Source organism: Ovis aries, chromosome 3 (assembly GCF_016772045.2).
Source record: "Ovis aries strain OAR_USU_Benz2616 breed Rambouillet chromosome 3, ARS-UI_Ramb_v3.0, whole genome shotgun sequence".
NCBI classification, from domain to species: domain Eukaryota; kingdom Metazoa; phylum Chordata; class Mammalia; order Artiodactyla; family Bovidae; genus Ovis; species Ovis aries.
This window is the reverse complement of record NC_056056.1, coordinates 202,302,023-202,324,019: the sequence shown is the minus strand read 5'-3', so window position 1 is coordinate 202,324,019 and position 21,997 is coordinate 202,302,023. Positions and strand designations below refer to the sequence as shown.

The following is a 21,997-nucleotide window of genomic DNA, read 5'->3' as shown; positions in this document are numbered from 1 at the left end:
CAGCCCTCTGCTCACTGTGGTCACAAACCTCCAGGAGAGCGGACGCCTGCCACCAGCTCCTGCCACTCAGGGCGCCTCGGTTTGGTGACCAGACCCTCAGGTAGGACAGTTCCCGACACTGCTGGGAAGCAGTGAACCAGAGAACTTTCCTTGCTTCCCACTGCTCTCCTCCTTCTGACCTTACTGAAGCTTTTTCTTATTTCCTGTGCTATTTCTCTAGGACTCCTTGAATTGAGTCTTTCAAGCTTTTCAGCTAAAAGTGGGCATTGATACAACTCTTTCCCTTAAGGTTCAGTAAAATCTAGTTTCACGGGGGCCCCAGGGTTGGGGCAATCAGTCTGTCTGGGCCGTGATTATGTCTTGCAGGAACGGGGTTCTTGTTCTGAAAGTGTGTTGGGAGCAGGGACTTTTGGAACATGAGAGGATAGCATTTGCTTTCTGGAGGAAACCCGACGTACCTTTGAAACCGGACTGCACCGTGGGCTGCTTGCCAGACTTTGTCAACTGCTCTGCTGTGATTTAAATTGCTCAGGACTTGAGTTGTTTCTCTGCTTGCCAGTCTTTTGGGGGTGAGGGTGGGTAGCATCTGCTTTTCAGTTTATTTTCCTGGTGGATTTTATGCGGCTGTCCTTTAGCTTGTGCATTCACTTTTGTTAAAGAATAAATGTTTGTTCTTTTCTTTTATTTTCTTTCCACGGGATAGGAGGAGAGCAGGGTGGGCTTGTTTAAAGAAAACCGTTAGAGGGAGAGAGGGAGGGAGAAAGAGGAAACTTTCTCTCTTTAAGTTTGAAATGTAATGCAGGAGGGGGCTCCTGGTGCCTGATGAGGATTTCAGAGCTCTCTCCTGGGCCAGATGTGGAGGGTGGGGTCTCAGGGAAAAGTTGGGTTTGGAGGGCAGGGTGGGGTTGGGGGAACTTCATCTGTTCTTATTTAAAATAAAACAAAACTCTGCATCACTTTATGCTTTTATCCCAGAAGCTGCCAAGTTCGGTGCAGAGCAAAAAGACAGCCTATCAGAAATGTTAAAATAATTTTTATTTTCTTAGGTAGATGTGAGGTGTTTTTTTTTTTTTTTTCTCCTGCATGCCAGGCAGTGATTGTTTTGGAACATTCAACTTCTCACTCTTTCCAAAACATGGCCGTACAAACGCAAACACTTGTGCTAATCATGAAAGGATCTGGAAAAGGAAGAAGGGTGATTTCTATTTGCTTTTTCTTTTCAAGGTTAGCATGTTGGTTGGCTGAGGTGTGGCCCATTTCAACATAGATACTGGTGTATCTCCCTGCCCTGCCACCCCACTCTGCACAGAAGACGAGGAGAATGACAGGATACAGCTTGTCTGATGAAATTAAGCTTTTCTTTAGAAATGTGGTTCGTTGGAAGAGAAGATTCAAACATAATCAGCCTGGATCCAGGCAAGGTGCCTGCTAAAGTTGCCCTCCAGGGGACGATTCAGTTAGTACAAGGGCAACTTTTTAAGGTGCAGGGGATTCCCACCTTTGCTTGAAGTGTTGATTATTTCTAGATTACATCGACCTGGATTGGGGAGGCCATTGTCATTAATGGTATCCTGAGAAGCTAGAAACAAATCTTTGAGCCTGTGCAGGCTGAAACTAGTAAGAAAGATTTAACCAGTCAGGAAACAGAAAACACTGACAACTGTGGGCACGTAAACTGTCCTGAATCTCACTGTTTGTACGGTGTCTCACTTTACGCTGGAGTTTTATGCAGAGAAAGGTGTGCTGTGTGTTACTGCTTGGAGTTTAAGGGCAATTTAAAACATGCTGTTCTTATTCCTGCTTTCCCATCTTCCTCCAACAATTAGTGAGAGAGTTCCTTGGCTGTGGGTTTTTTTCTAGATTTCAGCTATGTATGCTCGACAAGACTGGACCGGGAGTTCTTTTCTTTTTTTTTCCTGCTACTGTCTCCCACCCTCGGGGGTGGATTGAATTCCACCCCAGACTCTGAGGACTGAGACAGGGGTTGGGGGCAGACCGGCAGGATGTCTGGTCTAGCGTCCTGGTCTGAGGATGCCCCAGATTTTACATTGTTTGAGGATACAAAACTGTCCTGGGAGTTGGCAGGAGGCCTTCGAGGACCAACCCAGGGCAGATCACATCCCAGGGCAGATGGTGGCTCCCTCCCAGGAGGGGAAGAGAGGTCCTCAGGTCTCAGAGGGGAAGAGACGTCCCTTCCACAGACCGTGGAAAAGACTGGGACTGTCTCCTCTCTTCCTGCTCCCCTGCTAGGCCAGACTTGGCCCGTCCAGTTCCCATAGACATCCAGACTCTGGGGGATTGAGGGAAGGAGCTCCATAGAGCCCACCCTGGGGATGCAGACCGTCTTTGCTTGGCTGTGTGGCTCTGGGGGTTTCAGCTGGTACCCGGACCCACTGGGACCAGTGGAGAGAAAGCAGCCAGTGCCTCAGAAGGCTGAGAGATGAACCCAAAGGGCTTTTCTGTAGGCGCCTCAGCATCAGATAGGGAATATATCTGAAAAACGGCCTCAGAAAAAGGCACACGGCAAATATAGTTACGTGTCATCATTGATTTGTGCATGGAGTTTGGTGCAGATCTTGGAGGTCAACCTGCCATAGGCAGAAATCTTATTTTCATACCACCTTGGATGGATGAGTGTTTTATGCTCTCCTACAATTTCCAGAGAAGGGACTTGGCACCTTAGAGAGTACTTCCATGCCCACCCCGCTTCACAGGACAACTCTCATAGCTAGAGTTTCTTAGATCTGGCAAAATTAGCTTCTCTATAACTTGTATACTTTCTTCCAAGTTCTCCAGTCCTGAAAATATCTATTCCATTTTTGCTGTTGCTGTTGATCCATCCAATGCTCCTTATCTTCTAGACACTTGACTCTTATTTAGTATTTGATGGATAAAACTTGATAGATCTGTGCTGCTGTTATTATTATTATGACCACCCAAACTCCAGTACTTTGGGCACCTTATGTGAAGTAGTTGACTCATTGGAAAAGACTCTGATGCTGGGAGGGATTGGGGGCAGGAGGAGAAGGGGGCAACAGAGGATGAGTTGGCTGGATGGCATCACTGACTCGATGGACGTGAGTCTGAGTGAACTCTGGGAATTGGTGATGGACAGGGAGGCCTGGCGTGCAGCAATTCATGGGGTCACAAAGAGTTGGACACGACTGAGCGACTAAACTGAACTGAACTGAACTGAAGATTCAGAAAGAGCAGAGAACCTTGTTGAAGTTTTGAGGCTATGTACATACTCATTCCTACCCAGGTGGTCTGATTCTGAGGTCTCTTTTTTCCTAAGCAAAGCGTGTGGTTTCTTCTTGGACTGACTGCATACACAGCTGCCTAGCACAAAAGCCCAGAGCCACCTGAGACTCTCAGATATATGTACTCAGAGGGATACCCCGTGACAACCACGAGGCCATGGTTAAATCAATGCAATGCCAGAGACACAGGCATCAAACTTGGCTTTGTGGGGCTGGTCCCTTTACTTGGTCTGTAGTTCATGGAGCCCACGCCTTGCCACTGTTACTTCCTGTAATGGTAAGTACAGCAACAGGCTGCCAGTCAACATAACCTCGGTCTAATTGCCGGCAGGCAATCTGGATGTCCAGCTCCTTGGAAAGGGCTCATAATCCTTAAGTAGTGTAGAACTGGAATTTTCTGACCATAAACTTCCCTTTTCCCATACTCCTTTCAGTTGTGCCCAGATGACCCTGGATTCCTATTTAGTAACCAAGGGAGCTGAAATACGCTTCTAATTAGGAGTTTGCTTGGATTCCCAATACCCTAGACCCCATACACACAAGTCTCAAAACCACACTAAGTAACACTTCAGTTACAAGTCCTTTTTCTCAGTTTAACTGGGAAATCCGCTGAAACTGAACCACAAAGATGGAAACAGAAGCCCATGTGGGGATTGCTGCTTCTCTCTCTTCATTTTAATCACAACATCTGGATCCACCTCTCCTTCTCTGCGGGCCTCCCTGGTGGCTCAGAGGTTAAAGCCTGCAATGCGGGAGACCCGGGTTCGATCCCTGGGTCAGGAAGATCCCCTGGAGAAGGAAATGACAACTCACTCCACTATTCTTGCCTGGAGAATCCCATGGATGGAGGAGCCTGGTGGACTACAGTCCATGGGGTCGCAGAGAGCTGGACATGACTGAGCGACTTCAATTTCCTTCTTTCCTTCTCTGCTGTGGAAATGGCATTTCTCTGGAACCAAATTGGACTCCTCTACTGGTGCCCCTGGCCTTACTGAGGATGTGGCAGTTTTCATATTTCCCAGGCCTGTTTCATGAATTCTCTCTTCCAATGGGGTAATTAAAATTGAGAACCTGCTAGGCTTGGGTTGAAATTGGTGGCTGGAACCCTCTGGTAGGTGCAAGATGGCTAAATAGGAGGCTTGAGGGGCTTGGTCTTGTTCTGAATCTGCCATGTGATGTGGGCAGAACACTTGCCTTCTCAAGAGAGGGAACGAACCCTTGTGGTCCTGAGACCCTATTGTTCTAAGATCCGATAGTTCCTGCTGGGAGAAGTCCCGTGGGTTACGCCAACAGCAAGTTTAATGCATAAACACTGGTAGGAAAGTGAAATGATGTAACATGTCTGCTTGGAAACAGGAGGATGGAGGACCCAGGTGGACTCCTCTGCTTCATCCACTTGAGATTCTCCAAGTACAGATGTCCGCGGGCTTTACCACTGGGTAGCAGTGAGCATTCACCCAGCTCTCGGAAGGAAAGAAAGAGGTTTGATTTATGAAACCTGAGCAGTGCCTAGTTAGCGAAGATTTGCGGGGACATTGACAACAGCAAGTGATCCACCAGTGAACCCAGACCAGGCTCCAGAGACAGAGACACAAAGGTGGTTCTGGGAAAGGAGCCTCACCTTCTTTTCAAGGAGGGTGTGGCCAAAAGGTGTGGATGGGAATGGATGGGGAGCTGGGCTTCGAGGAGGAAAGGGGAGGTGCCAGGAGGAAAGGGGTCGGGAGCAAAGGAACTGCCTGAGGTTTCTTAGACCTGTGTGCTGGCTGAGAGAGGGGGGCAGATGGAAAGGCCTAGAAGAGGGAGAAGAATTGATGCTTGCAAACTGTGGTGCTGGAGGACTCTTGAGAGCCCCTTGGACTGCAAGGAGATCAAACCAGTCAATCTTAAAGGAAATCAGTCCTGAATATTCATTGGAAGGACTGATGCTGAAGCTGAAGCTCCCGTACTCTGGCCACCTGATTCGAAGAACTGACTCACTGGAAAAGATTCTGATGCTGGGAAAGATTGAGGGCAGGAGGAAAAGGGGGCAACAGAGGATGAGATGGTTGAGCGGCATCACCGACTCAATGGACTTGAATTTGAGCAAACTCTGGGAGATGGTGAAGGACAGGGAAGCTTGGCATGCTGCTGTTCATGGAGTCTCAAAGAGTTGGACAGGACTTAGAGATTGAACAACACGAAGAGGGAGAAACTGAAAAGAGGAAGCCAGGGAGAGGGCGAAAGAAGAGGGCAGAAATGTGAAGATGCTGTCCCCCTGACTCCCTCCCCTCTGAGTTGGGAACCACCCACCCTCAATGTCAGGATAGTCCTTGGGGCCAAGAATTTCGTTCTTTGTCTCACCTCTTCTTTCCTCCGCTGTGAAGAACCTTCTGTTGTTAAGGAGGCAATATTAGAATTTCTATGGATTACTTGTGCAGTGGTCGTCTTTCCCTGGGGACATTTTTTTTTTTTTTTTTCCCTTTCCAGAAGGGTCAGGTCAGGACTGACAGCAGAATGAGGTCCTTGATACTTTGATGTCTTCTTTCAAATAATCAAAGAACCCTGCCTGGGAGGCTGGATGCTGGGAGCTGGGGAGAGGTTGTAGAGGTCAGGCCAGCCAGGCGTGTCCACATTCTAACGAAGCTGAGACCTCAAGCTTCCCTTGGCTGGCTGGGCTTCACTGCTGGGGAGGGGGCCTTGTGCTGTGGGTGGGGGCTGGGGTGGATGTTTGAAGCTCCTCTGGGGCCAGCAGTGCTGGCAGGGTGGGCTGTTTCGGCTTGGGCTGTTTCTGCTGGTGGATCTTCTCAGCAACTCAGTAGGAAGAAGCAGTGACCCTCCAAAGGCCCTTTGTTTATTTCCAGTGGCATCACTTTGGAGAGTCTGTGCTGACCCTCTGATTAACTAGGAGGGGTTGGAGAGACAGAATGAAGCAATAGATCTGAGAAGTTCTAGAATTCTGCCAGAAGTAGGAAAGAAGCTATGCTGCAGTGGGGAAAGCCTGGCCCGGAAGATGCGAGGGAGTGGGTTTCATCCCGATTCTGCTTTCACTCTGGAGACTCGCTTTCCCACTTTTGTCAAGGAACTGGACTGATTAACTTCAACCCTGCTAAGCCTCTAAACAACCAACTGCCTGCAGAAAGAGCCACAGGCCCACAGCCCACGCCAGGCACCGGAGTGCCCCTGGCTACACCCGCATCTGTCCCTGGGGGCCCCACTACCTCCCAGACTACAGCCTGCTGGTTGAAGCCTGTTGCCGCCACCTACTGTCAGACCCGCCCAAGCGCCACCCCGCTCCCCCACCCCCCCAACCCCCACAGCCCCGGGCTGGGCCACACCTTGAGTTTCTTCCAGAACCCTAGTTATTATCTTGGCAGTCTGTCTATCGGAGACTTTCTGGCCGCCAGAACACTCCTCTTTTGTCAGCAGTAGAAGACAGCGAAGGTTCCATCCTTGCCTTGGGGACATCGCCTGATGGCCTGACCAGCTGTGGTCTGGGGGCGGAGGCTGGTCTAGGTCACCCCACCCAGGTCTGGCCTTGGCCTTGGCAGCTGTCACCCAGCCCCAGCCCTTCCCCGGACACAAAAGAGGACAAGGGGAAACCAGAGAGAGAGAACGAGAGAGAGAGAGAGAGAGAGAGAGAGAAAGAGAGAGGTTTTTCTCTCTGGGAACATTTGCCAAAACAAGATTCAAGCTGCTTGTTTGCTTTTAGCAGAGTTGCTGGCCCTCGGATTATGCCTGAGAAGTTTCAAGCACATTTCACTGGGTTAAGTTTCTCCTGATTCATAAACGAACAAGAGAAATAACCAGCAGCCGTGCAGCCTTTGCTGTGTATCAGGCACGAGCCCTTTGGTCCTCACGCTAAGGCTATGAGGTATGCAGATGACAGTTAAAAGGGGCTGGAGTTACCACGATGTATGCTTCAAGTAGCTTACAATTTTATGTGCCAACTATACCCATTGAATCTGAACTTTTTTAAAACAGGAGTGCAGTCAGGAGTGGCACCCAAAATTCATGGTTTTTTTTTTTTTTTTTTTCCTATTCACTACTCTGTCTCTCCAGGAGCTACTGTCCAGAGAGGATATGTCATTTTCCCAAAGTCAGAAGAGTCAGAATTTTGAAGCCAGGTTTTCAAAGAAGTGCTCTTTTTCTTTCTTGCTTTTGGTTCCCCTTAAATAACACGCTTGTCCCACTACCTCACCTCCACTTTCTTATCCCTAACTATGTGAGAATCATGCCAATCTACACCAGGGCCAGATAAGCACCACCCTTTCTATAACATACGCTGTTTGCAGATGGGAGGTGCAGTTCCCTCACCTCCTGGATGATGAAAAACAAAATAGTTGTTTTCTTTGGAGCATGTAGATTCCTGTTGCTTTTGCTGCTTGACTGCTGACGTTTCTCCTGGTCATAAAAAAAACTGCCCCACATTTGAAAAGAAAAAAGAAAAACAGACCCCCCAGTATGAGTGTACACAGTGAAGTACAGCCCGAAGTTCTTTCTTGCCACACCAAACATCCAGACATCCAGAAGCAGGAGGAGATGGTGCTTTAGGATTCTTTCTTTCCACGTGTTTCCCACGGATAAATTAACGCCCCCCCATTCCCCACCCTCATGTAAAAACAATATTTAGAATGGAAAAGTACACTTGATATAAAACAACAAGAACAATGGTCAGAAAACCTCATCCAAGGTCTCATTCACTAAGCCTGTCTTTAATCCCAGCCTTTTCCTCCTTCGGATACATCCTCTCCGGCTGCTCCCCAAAGACAGTATTTCCTCTTCTGCTTTTGCGTTCAGTGCATATTAATTTTGCCAACCCACATGATCCTCAGTGGGAAATAAACACATCAAAACAAACCAACAACAGCAAAATGATCCTGACGCGTAGAGGACAGAAAGGCATCAGTGCCACCATCCTGCGCCGTGTTCCTAGGAGGAACACAGCTGCAGCTTTGGGTGTGACGCCAAGGAGGACGGTCAGATGGGGGCTGACTCATGGAGATCGTACGACTGGGAGTGGCTCTGCCTCTCATCTTGTGCTTTGGAGAAAGCCTTGTGTCTTGGTCTGAGAAAGCCTTCTTCAAAGTCTGCAGTTATCCAGAGATGGGAATTTCACTGAAAGCATCAATGGACAAAAAGACAGAGTCTGTCCGGCAGTCGGGTCTTCTCAGGACTGTGTTATGATTTACTTGAGATTGGGCGATCTCTGGCTAATAGTCTGATAACCTGGAAGTTCTGCTGGCAAAGTGACCACTTCAGAAAAATGCTGTTAAGGAAGCATTAGACAAAGGGCAAAAGTAGGATAGAGGTAGTCATTGCCAAGAGCCGCCCCTAATACATTCTCAGGACCTTTCTGATGAAAGAGTGGGGAAATTTTTGTTGATAGTGAGTTACCCGTGACTGGAGAAGTTTAAGCATGATTTAGGTAGTTCCTGGTTATAGATTTGTAGATGAGTTTCATGTTCTGGGGAGGGATTTTAAAGCCTCCTTTCAGTCCAGAGTTTCTGTAATTGAAAGAAATAGATAGGAAAGTCAAATCTATAGATAAAATAGTATTTAGAAGTTTAAGATTTTTTCTTTACATTGACCTGTTTCTTCTTGAATAAGAGGAAACACACATATATAACCTTGCATATTCAAATGTCAAAGATACTCAGGGAATATTCTCAGAGTTCGCATATAGTAAGATGTTCAATACATATTGTTGTTCAGTCTCTAAGTTGTGTCTGACCCTTTGCAACCCCATAGACTGCAGCTCGCCAGGCTTCCCTGTCCTTCACTATCTCATCCTGTCATCCGCTTCTCCTCCTGCCCTCAATATTTCCCAGCATCAGGGTATAGAAATAATTTCTAAAAATAACACGGGACTAAAATTCACCTAGATTAAAAAAAGTAGGGGGGCATCATTTTCTCTCAAGAATTCTGTTGTTTATTATGAAGACTTCAGTTATCTTGACATTCATTGTTTTTCTACAGGGAAGAAAATATTGCCTTTCTTGATTCTTTTGTTTGCTGGCTGAACAGATAATTGCCACATGTCATAGAAAAGATTCTCCTTTCAGAAACTTAGAATCTTGGGGGTTGGGGAGCCAAACATTTCCACAGATAATTCTGTTGCCAAGTGGGCTACCATTAATGATTTTAATAACAGGAGAAAAATGACTACTTTTGACCTCTGTATCAGGGAAGTCTTCCTAGAGGAGGCAGAATTTAAACTTCCTTGAAAACAGTGTGATAGTTAACTGGAGGAAGGCTATAAAAACAGACCTTTAAAAAAAATTTGTTTTTAATCCTAGGATTTAAACTTCCTAGGATTCCCAGGGCCAGTGTGGAGCCTCTTTCCTGATTGGTGGTGGGGTGGTGGTGTGTCTGGAGGATCTGAGAAGAGGAGTGACCTGGTCAGATAACCCAGTGGTACTGAGGATATACTTAAGAGGGAGGATCAGAAAGAGGATCATAGGAGAGGCGGGTGGTCCCCAGCTAGACAGTGACAGTGTGAGTGGCAAGTAAGGATGCGCAGGAGATAAGTACTGGAGGAAGCATGCAAGACCTGACGGTGTTATTTTCGGCAGTAAAAACCTGGGATGAGAGCAAGGAGCAATGCGGACTTTGGCAGCGGGTCACTATTGCTCCTGTCTCCCCAGAAAAGTCTGGCCTGTCTTGGCTGCCAGGGAAATGACTAAACTGTCTTCTGGCTCTCGAGACAGATCCACGTGCTTCTCAGAAAGTTATCTTGTGCCATCTGGTCGAGGATGCTTCCACTTTGCCTTTGTCTGGGAGACTCTCAGCCCCTCCCAGTGAGTCACAGACATTTGAGCTCTGTGGACTGCACCCCCCCACTCCCATCACTCACACAAGCCCCCAACTCCCTGTTTCTGCTCATGTGACACCCCCGGTCTCTGGCTAGTTCTTCAGTGACTCAAGCCCAGGATTTCCATCACTTCCTTTGCTGGAGAAGTAGGTCTTGGGGCTCTGTTCTGTTGTATTGCTTCCAATCCCTGTTCCTCAGACTACTCGAAGGCCCTGCTTTCCCCAGACTGTGGTGGCTGCTCAATAAACAGACAGACCCCAGGGTTCGGAAGAAGTTATCAGTCAGCGGTCTGACCCCTGGCTTAGTGATCATGCCGAATTACCAAGATCTCGACTGTCCGTCTAGAAGTCAGTGATTCTCAATGTCCCTGCTGTGAGTTACCCATCAGAAAAGGAAAGGTGTCCACAGAGATCTGATTAATTTCTCATGGCTGTGCATGTGTGCCAAGTCGCTTCAGTCATGTCCAACTCTGTGCAACCCTATGGACTATAGCCCACCAGGCTCCTCTGTCCAGTATTCTCTAGCAAGAATACTGGAGTGGGTTGCCATGCCCTCCTCCAGGGAATCTTCCTGACCCAGGGATGGAACCCTCAATTCTTGCATCTCTTGCACTGCAGGCGGATTCTTTGCCACTGTGTCACGAGGGAAGCCCTTCTCATGGGCAGACCACCCTGAAAGTGTTAGGTTGCCTGCAAAGGGTGAAGAAGCAATAGCAGGCAGCCTCAGGGCTTTGTTCCTTTGTTTCTTTCATTTTGTGGGAGGAGATAAGAAACCAATAAATATTGAAATGGAGGGAGCCAGCTAGAGAGGGCTGTCAGCCCTTCCCCTACATCAGTTGGGCATTTACAGCTCCAGTCACCAGTAAGCATAATCTTCAGGTTGTTTCACTAACTGCAATGAATGTCCTATTAGCAAAGATCTTCTTCCAGATCTGGAATGGTCAGTGGCTGTGAGGCTTGTATCAGGGACAGGAGTGTAAAGAGACCGCTGCCCTACTGTGGTCTGAGTGATGTGGGAAGGAAAGGGGAAGTGTGGTCAGGAACAAGGATGGCGGTGGAGGAAAGAGAACTGGTGGCCTGTCGATTAGGGCACAGAGAGGAACAGGAAAGGGATAACGAGAGCCTGTGTGTAGCTCGAAGTGGCTAACCTCCATTTATCTTGACAGTCACTTCTCTGCTACCGTCAGCATTCATGCCTCCAATACTTTTCTCAGTTTCCCACCCAGCCCCATGGAGCCCTGATCAACCCTGTCCCATGTCTATTGGGTGGGTGAGGGTGAAGGGGGATCCTACCCTGCTTCCAGTAGGGGGGCCTGTTTCTGGCACCCTGCATAGAACAGTCAGTGGACATCCTATCCCTTGAGAATGCTGTGGATTCAGTAGCTCTGGTGGCCTGGGTCCAACTCCAAGCACCACAAATAACGTTGTTATGGAAGCCCCACCAGCAACATGATGAGCTTTGGGACTGCCCTGAGCTTCCATGCTCTACGAGGGGGTAGCTGTCTCTTAGAACTTCAAAAATGCCATGCTGTTTTCCGTTGCAGTCTGGAGCTCCCCAGCTAGGACAAAGTGTCTGCTTTCCACTGGAGAAGGCTTTTTCATTCTTAAAAAATTTATTTATTTTTAATTGAAGGATAATTGCTTTATAATATTGTGTTCGTTTCTGCCATTCATCAACTTGAATCAGCCATAGGTATACATATGTCCCCTCCCTTTTGAACCTCCCTAAAATGCTTCATTTCAAATGCTGTAAAATTATAATCCTTTAATTTCTAAATGTACAACTGCAATCTTTGATAATTATTACTCAAGAACAGTTATGTTTTATGAGTATTGTTCAATTGTTGTCACCAATAGAGCAACACGCAGACGCATCCATAGCATTTTGATGAGGTCAGAGAGAGAAATCAATGACAGCTTTAGTGAAACCTACTGCCAGGACAGAAAGCTGTAGCAGCCAATACTTCCAAAGATATAAATGCTGAGAAGTGGTCCCTTTTCAGTACTTTTATATGAAGCGAGATTCACATGAGGGCAGGGAATGAGGCTCTCAGAAAGCGGCCTGCATGTGATGGGTGGGTAGATATCTCAAGAGCACCGGGTCCTCTATTATTTCTACCCAAACTCCTCTCCAGTTTGGTAGGTCTCGCCTCACCTGTCCAGTGTGCGGGCTTCCCAGGCGGTGCGGTGGTAAAGAATCCACCTGCCAATGCAGGAGAGGCAAGAGTTCCATTCCGCGGTTGGGAAGATCCCTTGGAGGAGGAAAGGGCAACCCATTTCAGTATTCTTGTCTGGAGAATTCCCATGGACAGAGGAGCCTGGTGGACTAATGTCCATAGGATCGCAAAGAGTCAGACATGGATGAGCACACACGCATGCTGGTCCCTAAAGATCTCAAGAATTACCTCCCATCTTCCCATCTAGGGGTTTCTCTGCTGGGAGAGGGGCAACCTATAGTATAGGGATAGACATTTAAGAAGATAGTTAATTCTGCTTCCAAATGTGTTGCGGAGGGCTACTGAAATTCAAGGAAGCCCTTCTAAGCTGACGATGGATGATCCCAATAAAACCTGGCAAATTTCAGGCAATGAAAAGATGGAGAAGCTACTACCTGTGTTATGTGATAGCTCCAGTAAACAGCTTCTACTTCTGGCTCGATACAACAGCCAAAAGCAGATAAAATTGTGTGTTCTGTGCACTAAGAACACTTGCTAATCCAAGGCATTTTGCTCCATTTTTGGGTGGAAAGATAAAGTGTGATTCAGTTCAGTTCAGTTTCTCAGTCATGTCTGACTCTTTGTGACCTCATTGACTGCAGTACGCCAGGCTTCCCTGTCCATCACCAACTCCTGGAGCTTGCTCAAACTCATGTCTATCGAGTTGATGATAACATCTAACCAATTCGTCCTCTGTTGTCCCCTTCTCCTCCTGCCTTCAATCTGTCCCAGCATCAGGGTCTTTTCCAATGAGTCAGTTCTTTGCATCAGGTGGCCAAAGTATTGGAACTTCAGCTTCAGCATCAGTCCTTCCAATGAATATTCAGGACCGATTTCCTTTAAGAGTGACTGGTTGGATCTCCTTGCTATCCAAGGGACTCTCAAGAGTCTTCTCCAACACCACAGTTCAAAAACATCAATTCTTCAGTGTTCAGCTTTCTTTTTGTTCCAACTCTCAAATCCATACGTGACTACTGGAAAAACCATGGTGTGATAACAGAAATCTAAATATCCTGAAAGAAAATTGCTATCTTGCTTGATCCCCTCACCTACTCCCGCCTGAACCTCACAGGGGAATGGTGATCAGGCAGGGCTGCGGTTTAGAAAAGAAGTGAGAACTGGTGGGCAGGAACTCGGGTATGTGGAGTGATGGTGGTGGTGGTGAGGCACTGAACTAGCCAAGGGGGATGAGCAGGGTATTTGGAAAGCATGAATGTTCAAATGATCAAAATGGAGAGTGTGAGCAGGGGCAAAAAGAATCAGGCTCAACACTGGAGGGTTACAGAGCCGTCTAAGGAGACAGCGAATTCTGCTGGATCCCCAGCAGTGTGTCAGAAAGGAAACTCCTAACATTCCCCTTAACCTCATATAAGAGGCCTTGCTTGGTGTATTGTATTCCATCTCTGGCCCCTCAACCCCTATTAGGAGGAGGATGTTTGTCAATTAAGAGCAAAGGAAAAAAAAAAAGTAATTTCCACAGCCCAAGGAGGATTAAGCACAATCTCGTTATATAATGTTTTAATTCCTTGCATTCAGAGAATTAACTCAGGCCTGTTCCTTTCCCCGTGAGGGGTGAGATCAGGATCTAGTGATGGTGTGAGTCTGGGGGGAGTGGGGAGGGTGACCAACACAGGGATGAGAAGAGTCAGTTTCTCTTCTTCATCCCCAAGGGTGGTCCCTAGTGGTTCCTCCCTGCAAGGAGCAAGGATTAGGTGTAGAGATAATTTCTAAGAGGACCAAAATGGTTTTATTCACACTACCTGTGAACTGGATAGCAGGTATCCTATTGTTTCACATGGGGAAGCCTGGTGAATGGATGACTCAGTTGCCACTCAGTTTCATATAATAGCAATAACAATAACAGTAACAGTAACCCCATTAGTATCTGCCAAGCGCCAAGCACTGTGTTGGGAGTTCTCCATCTAGGATTAAATGTGACACTGTACGATGAGCATTGCAATCCCCACCTTTCATAGGAGGGAACTGACACCAGGAGGTCAAACAACTTTATGTGATTCTAACTCAACCTCTGTCTGATTCAAAAAATCTCCTTTCACTGTGCATTAAAGTCAAGCAGAAAATTGAGGAGGCGTGACTGAGGAGGTGTGCAAGGATCTGAGAAAAGCAAAAATGCACTGGAATGTATGGGGAGATTACGAATAACAGGCACAAAAGCTCTAAGCTCTGCCCTGAAGCCGAGCGGTAAACATCATCATTTTGATCATTCGCAATTGGAGAAATTTCTACAGAAAGAGGCTGGGTGGTAGGGAAGTGCTTAGATGGCGAAGGAGGGCGGGATTGGTTGGAATGGGTCAGGGTTGGCAGTGGAGGCCAGTGTCTGCCTTTCACTCTTGGCTTGTCAACAGCAACCTCCTCCCTCCCCCCACCAGAGTACAGTAGATCATTCTGGATTTGGAGTGCCTGATGAGGAAAGGGAGAGATCAAAAGCACTGGAAGTGTTGGAATGGTTGCATCCACGCTCTCCAATAAGTACCCTGTCTGAAGTGGAAGGGACTCAAGCTCAAAGCTTTAATTGAGGTGGAGGGAGAGAGACAGAAGTGGGACAGGTACTGGATGTTCATAGCCATCTCCTCCCTGGGAGGGGACAGCCACACGTCCACCCTCCCTAGGGTGTGAGTAATGTGAGCCCTTTCCTTCTGAAGTTCCAGCCAGCCTGCACCACCTCTTAACTGTCTTGGGTGTGACAAAGCATTCCTGCCACTGCCATCAATCAAAATAGCCGCCCCCTCACGCATCCTTCACACTTCCATTATGTTCTAGGTTTGATGATCCATGGGCTCCCCTCATCACTTCTGAGATGATGACTGAATGCTTCCATTTACCCATGCGCATTCTTAATCTGTTGGTTTCCCATCCTCCCATCCACCATGTGATGGATGCATCTGCTGATGGGCTGTACTGAGTCCAGAAGGATTGGCGTTTGGGTAAATGTCACACACAAGCCAAAGGCACGTTTCGTCCCTCCCGCTGCACCCAGCCCTCAGAACTGTCATATTGAGTTGCAGGAAATATAACCCTTTGCCCCCAGACCAAAAGCAGAGTCCCTACCATGATGTAGCCCAAAGACTCAGGTGCAACACAAGTCTTAAATATTCCATTGGTAGGTGATCAGACCATTAAACTGTAATTGGGTTGTTATAATTATTAAATATCAAACAGCATTATTATAGTGGAAGTTGTGGCTCTCACATTTTATATTTCATACGGGATCAAATTTATAGCTCATTTGGTCTCTGGGCATTGAGTAATAGCTGCTAGTCTTAGGAAGGCATCCGCTTCAATTAAAATCGCTTGGTGAGCAGTTTGATAGAAGTGTGGACAACTTCCCTAATGGAAAATGCAAATTTATATGACATTGTTGCATAGAGACCTGGAAATGACAGCTGTGAAAGGCCTTTTAAAAACCAAAGTCCTACTTTTCACCTGTACAATGCAAACAAAATAATTACAGTTACCATAAAATTTTTCTTGTTTTGAAACAGGCTGTATTAGAGGGATGAATATATAAATATCTGAGGTAGAATTTTCTTTCTGTTTAGATCTATATAAACAGATGAACAAGCACTTGGGGAACTGGGCTAACTAATTAGGTGTTGGCAGAAATTTATGGAATCATGATGATTTTTACTGTAACTCCTCTTGATTTTAGCAGAGAACCCACCCACAGGGGAAAGCTGATATAACGCATTGAATGAGAGAGTAACCTCTCCTTTTCTTTTCGTGTTCTCCTTTCTTTTCAGAGCTCCCTTCACCCTCAAGCCAACGAAAAGCCAAGATGTTGGTGTTACTGGCGAGTATCTTTGTGGTCCACATTGCCACCGTCATCATGTTATTTGTTTCTACCATTGCCAACGTGAGTCCTGTTCTGTTCATTCATTCATTTGGGAGTTATTTGAATATTTACACAAAGTGCTACAAAAGATGTTTAAGCCATTGTGAATTGACAGCTTAGTTGTGGAAAAAATTAAACACATACTTGCACTTCAAACAACTAAATATTAATAACAAGTGTCCAAATGAGTGATCTCGCCAGGTTGGAGAATACAGTGAGCCTTCTCGGGGAAGGTGGAGCTTGGAGGATGGGTAGATGGGTGGGGTTTCTCGCTGCTAGAGATGCAGAGTGAAAGGAACTTGGGAAGCATTCCAGGAGGTGTGCCCAGCCAGGGAGTACACGTGGGAGGGACAGGCTTTATTCAGGACATAATGAAGACACCATGTGGCAGGCCCAACTTCCTTCTGGGAACCTTGATTAGAAGGAGAAATGGGAGTGAGATGATGGATGAAATGCTTTGGTGGTCCGATCAACAAATACAAGTTCTGAGCAGAGAATAGCATGTGAGAGTGGAATTATGCAAGATTAACCTCGTTTGCCTGAATTAACTAAAAAAAAAAAAAAAAAAAAAAAAGACAGACTGAAAACAGAGTAAGCCACAGGCTCTTCTCTCTGAATCTGGGGCTCCTCTGACCTCTAGTGGTAGTCTGCAGAGTCCAGTTTGCTTTTCTCAGAAAAAACAAAACAAGACAACTCCTTGGACCTAAAAATCAAGGCCATGCATCACTAGATAAACAGATTTGATCCCGGAATCTCTGTGGGTCCTTGTTACAGTTGAAGGATAATGAGTTTTAAATTTCAGAGAAGAGTTTTGCCAATATCGGTGGGTACGATTCTAAGCAAGATTCAACGAAATTTCACCGTGATGACAGAGCCCTCGCTGTGTGGACGCCTCCAAACTTGAATTTAGCTGTTCTGTACACCCGCCCCCCACCAAGTCTCTCAGTTTACCAGGTCCAGTAAATGGCTCCAAACTGTCTTAGTGGATGCCCAGTGCTGAAATCTGAATTATCAGCCTCTAACATGGGGCCGAACACACAGCTGTTTATTAAATCAAGAACAGGCAGGCGATTGGACATCCCGGCCCTGCTTTTCCAGTAACTCGCATTTGAACAGACACTCTGTGTAGACAGGGCCGGGCATGTGTTTTTCATCCCAGAAGGATAACTGTTTCTCTTGGGCCTGGAAGGAGGGGGTGCTGGCACTGTGGTGAGCCTCGGTGAATAGATTTGGGTTGTTTTTCGACTTTCAGCTGCCCCCACAGGACAGGTCTGCCTGGACTATGTTATTATGAGATTACTTTTCACGTTGCGACAGTCAAGGTTTATCCTTCTAGTTAGATGAGCGTGGCTTGTTGATCTCCCAGTCTCAAGGCTGTGTTCTTTGCTGCCCCTTATGTCTCTTACTTTTTTCCAGTTGAACATTTTTTCCTTAACTTTTTTCACCTTCTTTGCCAGGCCCTTTATTGGACACAGTCTTTGTAGGGTGTATGAATTGTACATCTTTAAAATCAATTTCCTCATGCACAGTTTCCATTTCTTAGAGCCTTAGAATGATTAAAAAACCAAAAACCAAAAAACCCCAATGGTTGAATTACGTCTTTCTTTTTTAAGTAATGAGAAATGAGAAGTCCAGAGAGTGAGGTAACTTCTCCTCGGTCGTACGTTCTTCTCTCTCTTTTTTTCCTTGGGACCTCTGTGACTTCAGTTTTAGCAAGACATTATTTCCACCTAGAGATGAGCTTCTTAGCTGTATTTATGGCTAAATATGGCATCTTGCATATATTTAGTCCAGACACAAGCTGATGGTTGTTTCTTTTACTTTCAAGCCAGGGAGTTAGTTTTTAAACAGATTTAAAAAATTTTTTTTAAATTTGTATTGGACTGTAGTTGATTTACCATGCTGTGTTAGCTTGAGGTGTACAGCAAAGCAAATCAGTTATACATGTACATATATCCACTCTTTTTCAGGTTCTTTTCCCACCTAACAGAGTACTGAGAAGAGTTCCTTTATGTCTTTTTGATTTCAGGTCTGGGTGGTGTCAGATTTGAGAGCGGAATCAGTAGGTCTTTGGAAAAACTGTACCATTGGTGGCTGTGGTGACAGCCTTTCCTACGCTGGTGAAGGTACGTGCAAAGATATTGTACCTAGCGCCCTTGAGGAATGGCCAGCCCCTTGGGGGCTGGGTAGCCTGACGTCCTCACTCCCCCTGCTCTCTGTCCGTAGATGCCCTCAAGGCTGTGCAGGCCTTCATGATCCTGTCTATCATATTCTCCGTCATCTCCCTTGTGGTCTTCGTGTTCCAGCTCTTCACCATGGAGAAAGGCAACCGCTTCTTCCTCTCCGGGGCCACCTTGCTGGTGTGCTGTGAGTATCAGCTTACTCAGAAAAAGCTTTCCTGTAGATCTTACCATGGGGGCTGCCAGTGGCGTGGACAGTTGAGCACTAGGGGCAGTGAAACTGCCTTGTACAATTTACTGGCTTGGTTATTTGTGCTCTTGGGGAGAACCCCTGATAGCCACTTGAAGTAAGAACCCTCATCAGCTTCACTGTTTAAACCTGGGGCTCCTGGGCAGATACCAAGGAGCCGGGGTCTGCCCAGCTGTAGTGCTTGTATGGGTTCGTGCTCAGTTGTGTCCGACTCCATGACCCCATGGACGGTAGCATGCCAGGCTCCTCTGTCCATGGGATTTTCCAGACAAGAATACTGGAGGGGGCTGCCATTTCCTCCTCCAGGGGATATTCCTGACCCAGCGATTGAACCTGTGTCTCCTGCACTGGCAGGTGGATTCTTTGCCACTGAGCGACCTGGGAAGCCAGAGCTTGTATTCAAGACAGTTGAAGGGGCAGGCCATGTGGGAGTCCTCAGATAGTGAAATTGCTGATGGCCATTCCCTCTCTCCCAATACACGCAGTCTGATGGAAGGTGTGTTCTTTTGCATCCCCCCAGGGCAGCCTGTCCTAGTGTGCTGGGGTCTAGATGGGAAGGCCAGTGGAGAGGAGTGGGGAAGACCAGAGGAGCTGTGTTTTACTTCACAGCCATACAAACCAGTGCAGGTGTGAGAACTCAGACACCAATGGTACAGCAACATCGCCATCAAGCCTGGTTCAGGGCCAATCAACAGAACCACCGCTGGGGTCCAAACTTCAGATTTCGTTTTCCCATCGCCCACGAGGAACATAGGATCTTTCTAAAGTTATAAATCTTTTTCTCGCTTTGAATGTTAAGAAACCAAACCAACAGTGAATCATTTCTCCCCACTGCAGGGCTGTGCGTCATGGTGGGGGCCTCCATCTACACTCATCACTATGCCAACAGCTCTAAAAACGGTTATGAGAAGAGTCACCACGGCTATTCCTTCATCCTGACCTGGATCTGCTTCTGCTTCAGCTTCATCGTCGGCATCCTTTATCTGGTCCTGAGAAAGAAATAAGGCTGAACACATTTACTGGGGACCTGGGGGGTGGGGAGGAGGGAGCCCTTGAATCTGGGAGGGGAGAGGAAGTTGCTAAGCAGGAAAAACCAGGAGAGGGAAGGGGGGGGAGGGGATGGAAGCGGGGAGGGGCTGAAATCCAAACATGATGGAGGGGGTCCTGTACTGTCCAGCCCCTGCCCTGGGAGAAAGCCATTGGCTGGGACGGGTGCTCCCTGGATGTGGGCCAGGGGGCCTCCCTCCGGGCACTGGGCTTGGCCTCCAGCTGTTCTCCGTTACACACACTGCCTGGGGTCCCAGCAGCTGCCACATCACTGGCTCCACTTCCAAGGGTGAATTCAGTCTTCAGACTCACTGCACCCAGTTAACACAGCGGTACAGGTTCCGGCCAGGGCAGATATTGTTTTTGTGTGGAATAAGCCAAGCCTGGAAGCCACCCCGCCCTTCTGACCCAAAGCAAAACATCACCATGTGAAGGGCTCAAGGGAGGACTTTGGCCACTGTGCCAGGATCCTTCTTGTTAAGCAGAGATTTAACTCTGTGGTATTTGTGACAAAATGGGAAGAAGAGACATAGTGATTAAGGCCAAGTTGGTGGCTTAGCTAAATTGAGAAAGAAATTTTCACAGTGGAAGGCCTGGGGCATGGTCAGAACCCAGACCTGGCCTCACACAGCTGTCCCTTGTGGAGACCTCTTGCCGTGGACTTTGCTTGGTCTCTCGCTTAAAGCCAAGGCAGCACTCTGGAATTTCTGTAAAGCCACTAACAACCAATTCAGTGGTGGGAGCACCACACAAATTATGGGAAAAGGGGGCAGTCCTACAGCAGGATTATATTAGGGTTATGTTATTAGGAACCTCTCTCGGTGCAATCATGTTTAAGTATAAGATGTGAGAGAGATGGACATAGATCCTTGCAACTCAATCTGTTACTCTCCCCCTAAATTATACCCTTTTGAGGAAGTTTTATCTGATTAGCCAAGTTGGGGATCAGGGTTCAGAGATGGCTCTAGCTTTATGAGCTGAAGGGGTCGCCTATCAGAGGTCCTGCCTGTTCCACAATACAGATGAGGCAAGGCAATTTTGGAAGCTTCTTAAAACACATGCAAACCAGACTACACATCCTTGGGTGAAAGGTGCTATACAATTGTCAAGTATTAAGCATACTAGATTTCAGTCACAGTAAGAAGAGAGTGTCTGTACTTCCAGGAAAATAAGAAAATTTCTGTGAGAGAAATAAAAATGTAGGTGATGGGCAGATATTTTCTTTAAGGGAAAAGCAAAAACCCCTAAAAACTCTTGTGGTGCCCAGTCCGATGGTCATTGAGCTTCTCTGCTGCCACAAGAGTGTTTCTTTGTAGGACTTAGAAGTATGGTATTAGTATGGTAATCCTGGTTAAGCAGTCACTGCTCTGGCCTGGCGCAGGTATTTTTAAGCCATCTCAGATTCTGGCTAAAGGGTTTGTTTTGGTGGAAGACACTTCCTTTATCAATTTGAGAAGATCTACCCTAGGGAGAATCTGAGACATCTTGCCTACTTTTCTTCTTCTAGCTCCCCTTTCATTCCATTTCTTATATAGTTTTCCTTTAGGGGAGCTGTTATGCCACAATTGCTGGTATTTATATAAAAGGATTATTACTAAGTTTATTTCTTTATGTTCATTCTGGTTAGGGGAATGTGGAGGGTGGGCCACCAAATTATCTGGACTAGGGGTAAATGGGTTGGAAAGCAAAAAACTGTGGGATGATGAACTTTTTAATTATGATTTAATGATCATATGATTATAGAAGGCTGTCTTGAGTGCAGAGGCAGATTTGCGTATCAGATATATCCAAAAGAGATACTAGCATTGTGTTAAAAGGTTAAACTATGACTGGAGTGAACCATGTATTCCCTGGTCTTTTCCTTTGTTTCTGTGCCATTTATGTCTCGTGTAATTTGCATTACAGTGGTGGGTTGTTCTAGTACTGTATTTGGCTTCTTCTTTAATAGATTGATATTTCATATACTATAATTGTAAATATTTTGATACAAATGTTTATAACTCTAGGCATATAAAAACAGATTCTGATTCCCTATACTGTGTGGGTGTTTTCTTTCTAAAAATGTATGACATTTTCCCCTAATTAAGTTGTCAATCAGTTTGATTTGGACAACTTGGCATTTATCCGATGTAATAAGCTACTTTCTGGTAATGCATCAGGCATTTATACAATAACACTTTCAGACAACTGAATGTTACTATACTTTCATCTTGCTTTCATTAAGCCTTTTGAGCAAAAAACAAAAAAAAAGAAAAGGAACTTCACAAACTATTAGAGAGAGGTTATTATCTTGAATTAGAATGGCTTATGATATTAAGAAATGAGACACTTGCTAATTTTCTTTGAAATAGTCAACTCCACTAATGTGTCTTCAACATATAAAGCAATTCGCAAAGGTGTGT

The 21,997-nt window shown here is 46.4% G+C and overlaps 1 protein-coding gene across 2 annotated transcripts; it reads left to right on the top strand.

Annotated features, from left to right (window-relative positions):
* The first annotated feature begins 13 nt into the window (after nucleotides 1-13).
* Nucleotides 14-21,629, top strand: EMP1 (epithelial membrane protein 1). 2 transcript variants are annotated; one of them, XM_004006842.5, is made up of 5 exons: nucleotides 14-100; nucleotides 16,027-16,139; nucleotides 18,148-18,244; nucleotides 18,345-18,485; nucleotides 19,386-21,629. In XM_004006842.5, exons 2-5 carry the CDS (start codon nucleotides 16,062-16,064, stop codon nucleotides 19,550-19,552), a joined length of 483 nt encoding a protein of 160 aa, XP_004006891.1. In that variant the 5' UTR covers nucleotides 14-100; nucleotides 16,027-16,061; the 3' UTR covers nucleotides 19,553-21,629. The 2 variants fall into 2 exon arrangements, with proteins under 2 accessions (XP_004006891.1, XP_060270193.1); XM_060414210.1 differs by having other exon boundaries at nucleotides 14-7,110.
* Nucleotides 21,630-21,997: the final 368 nt, after the last annotated feature.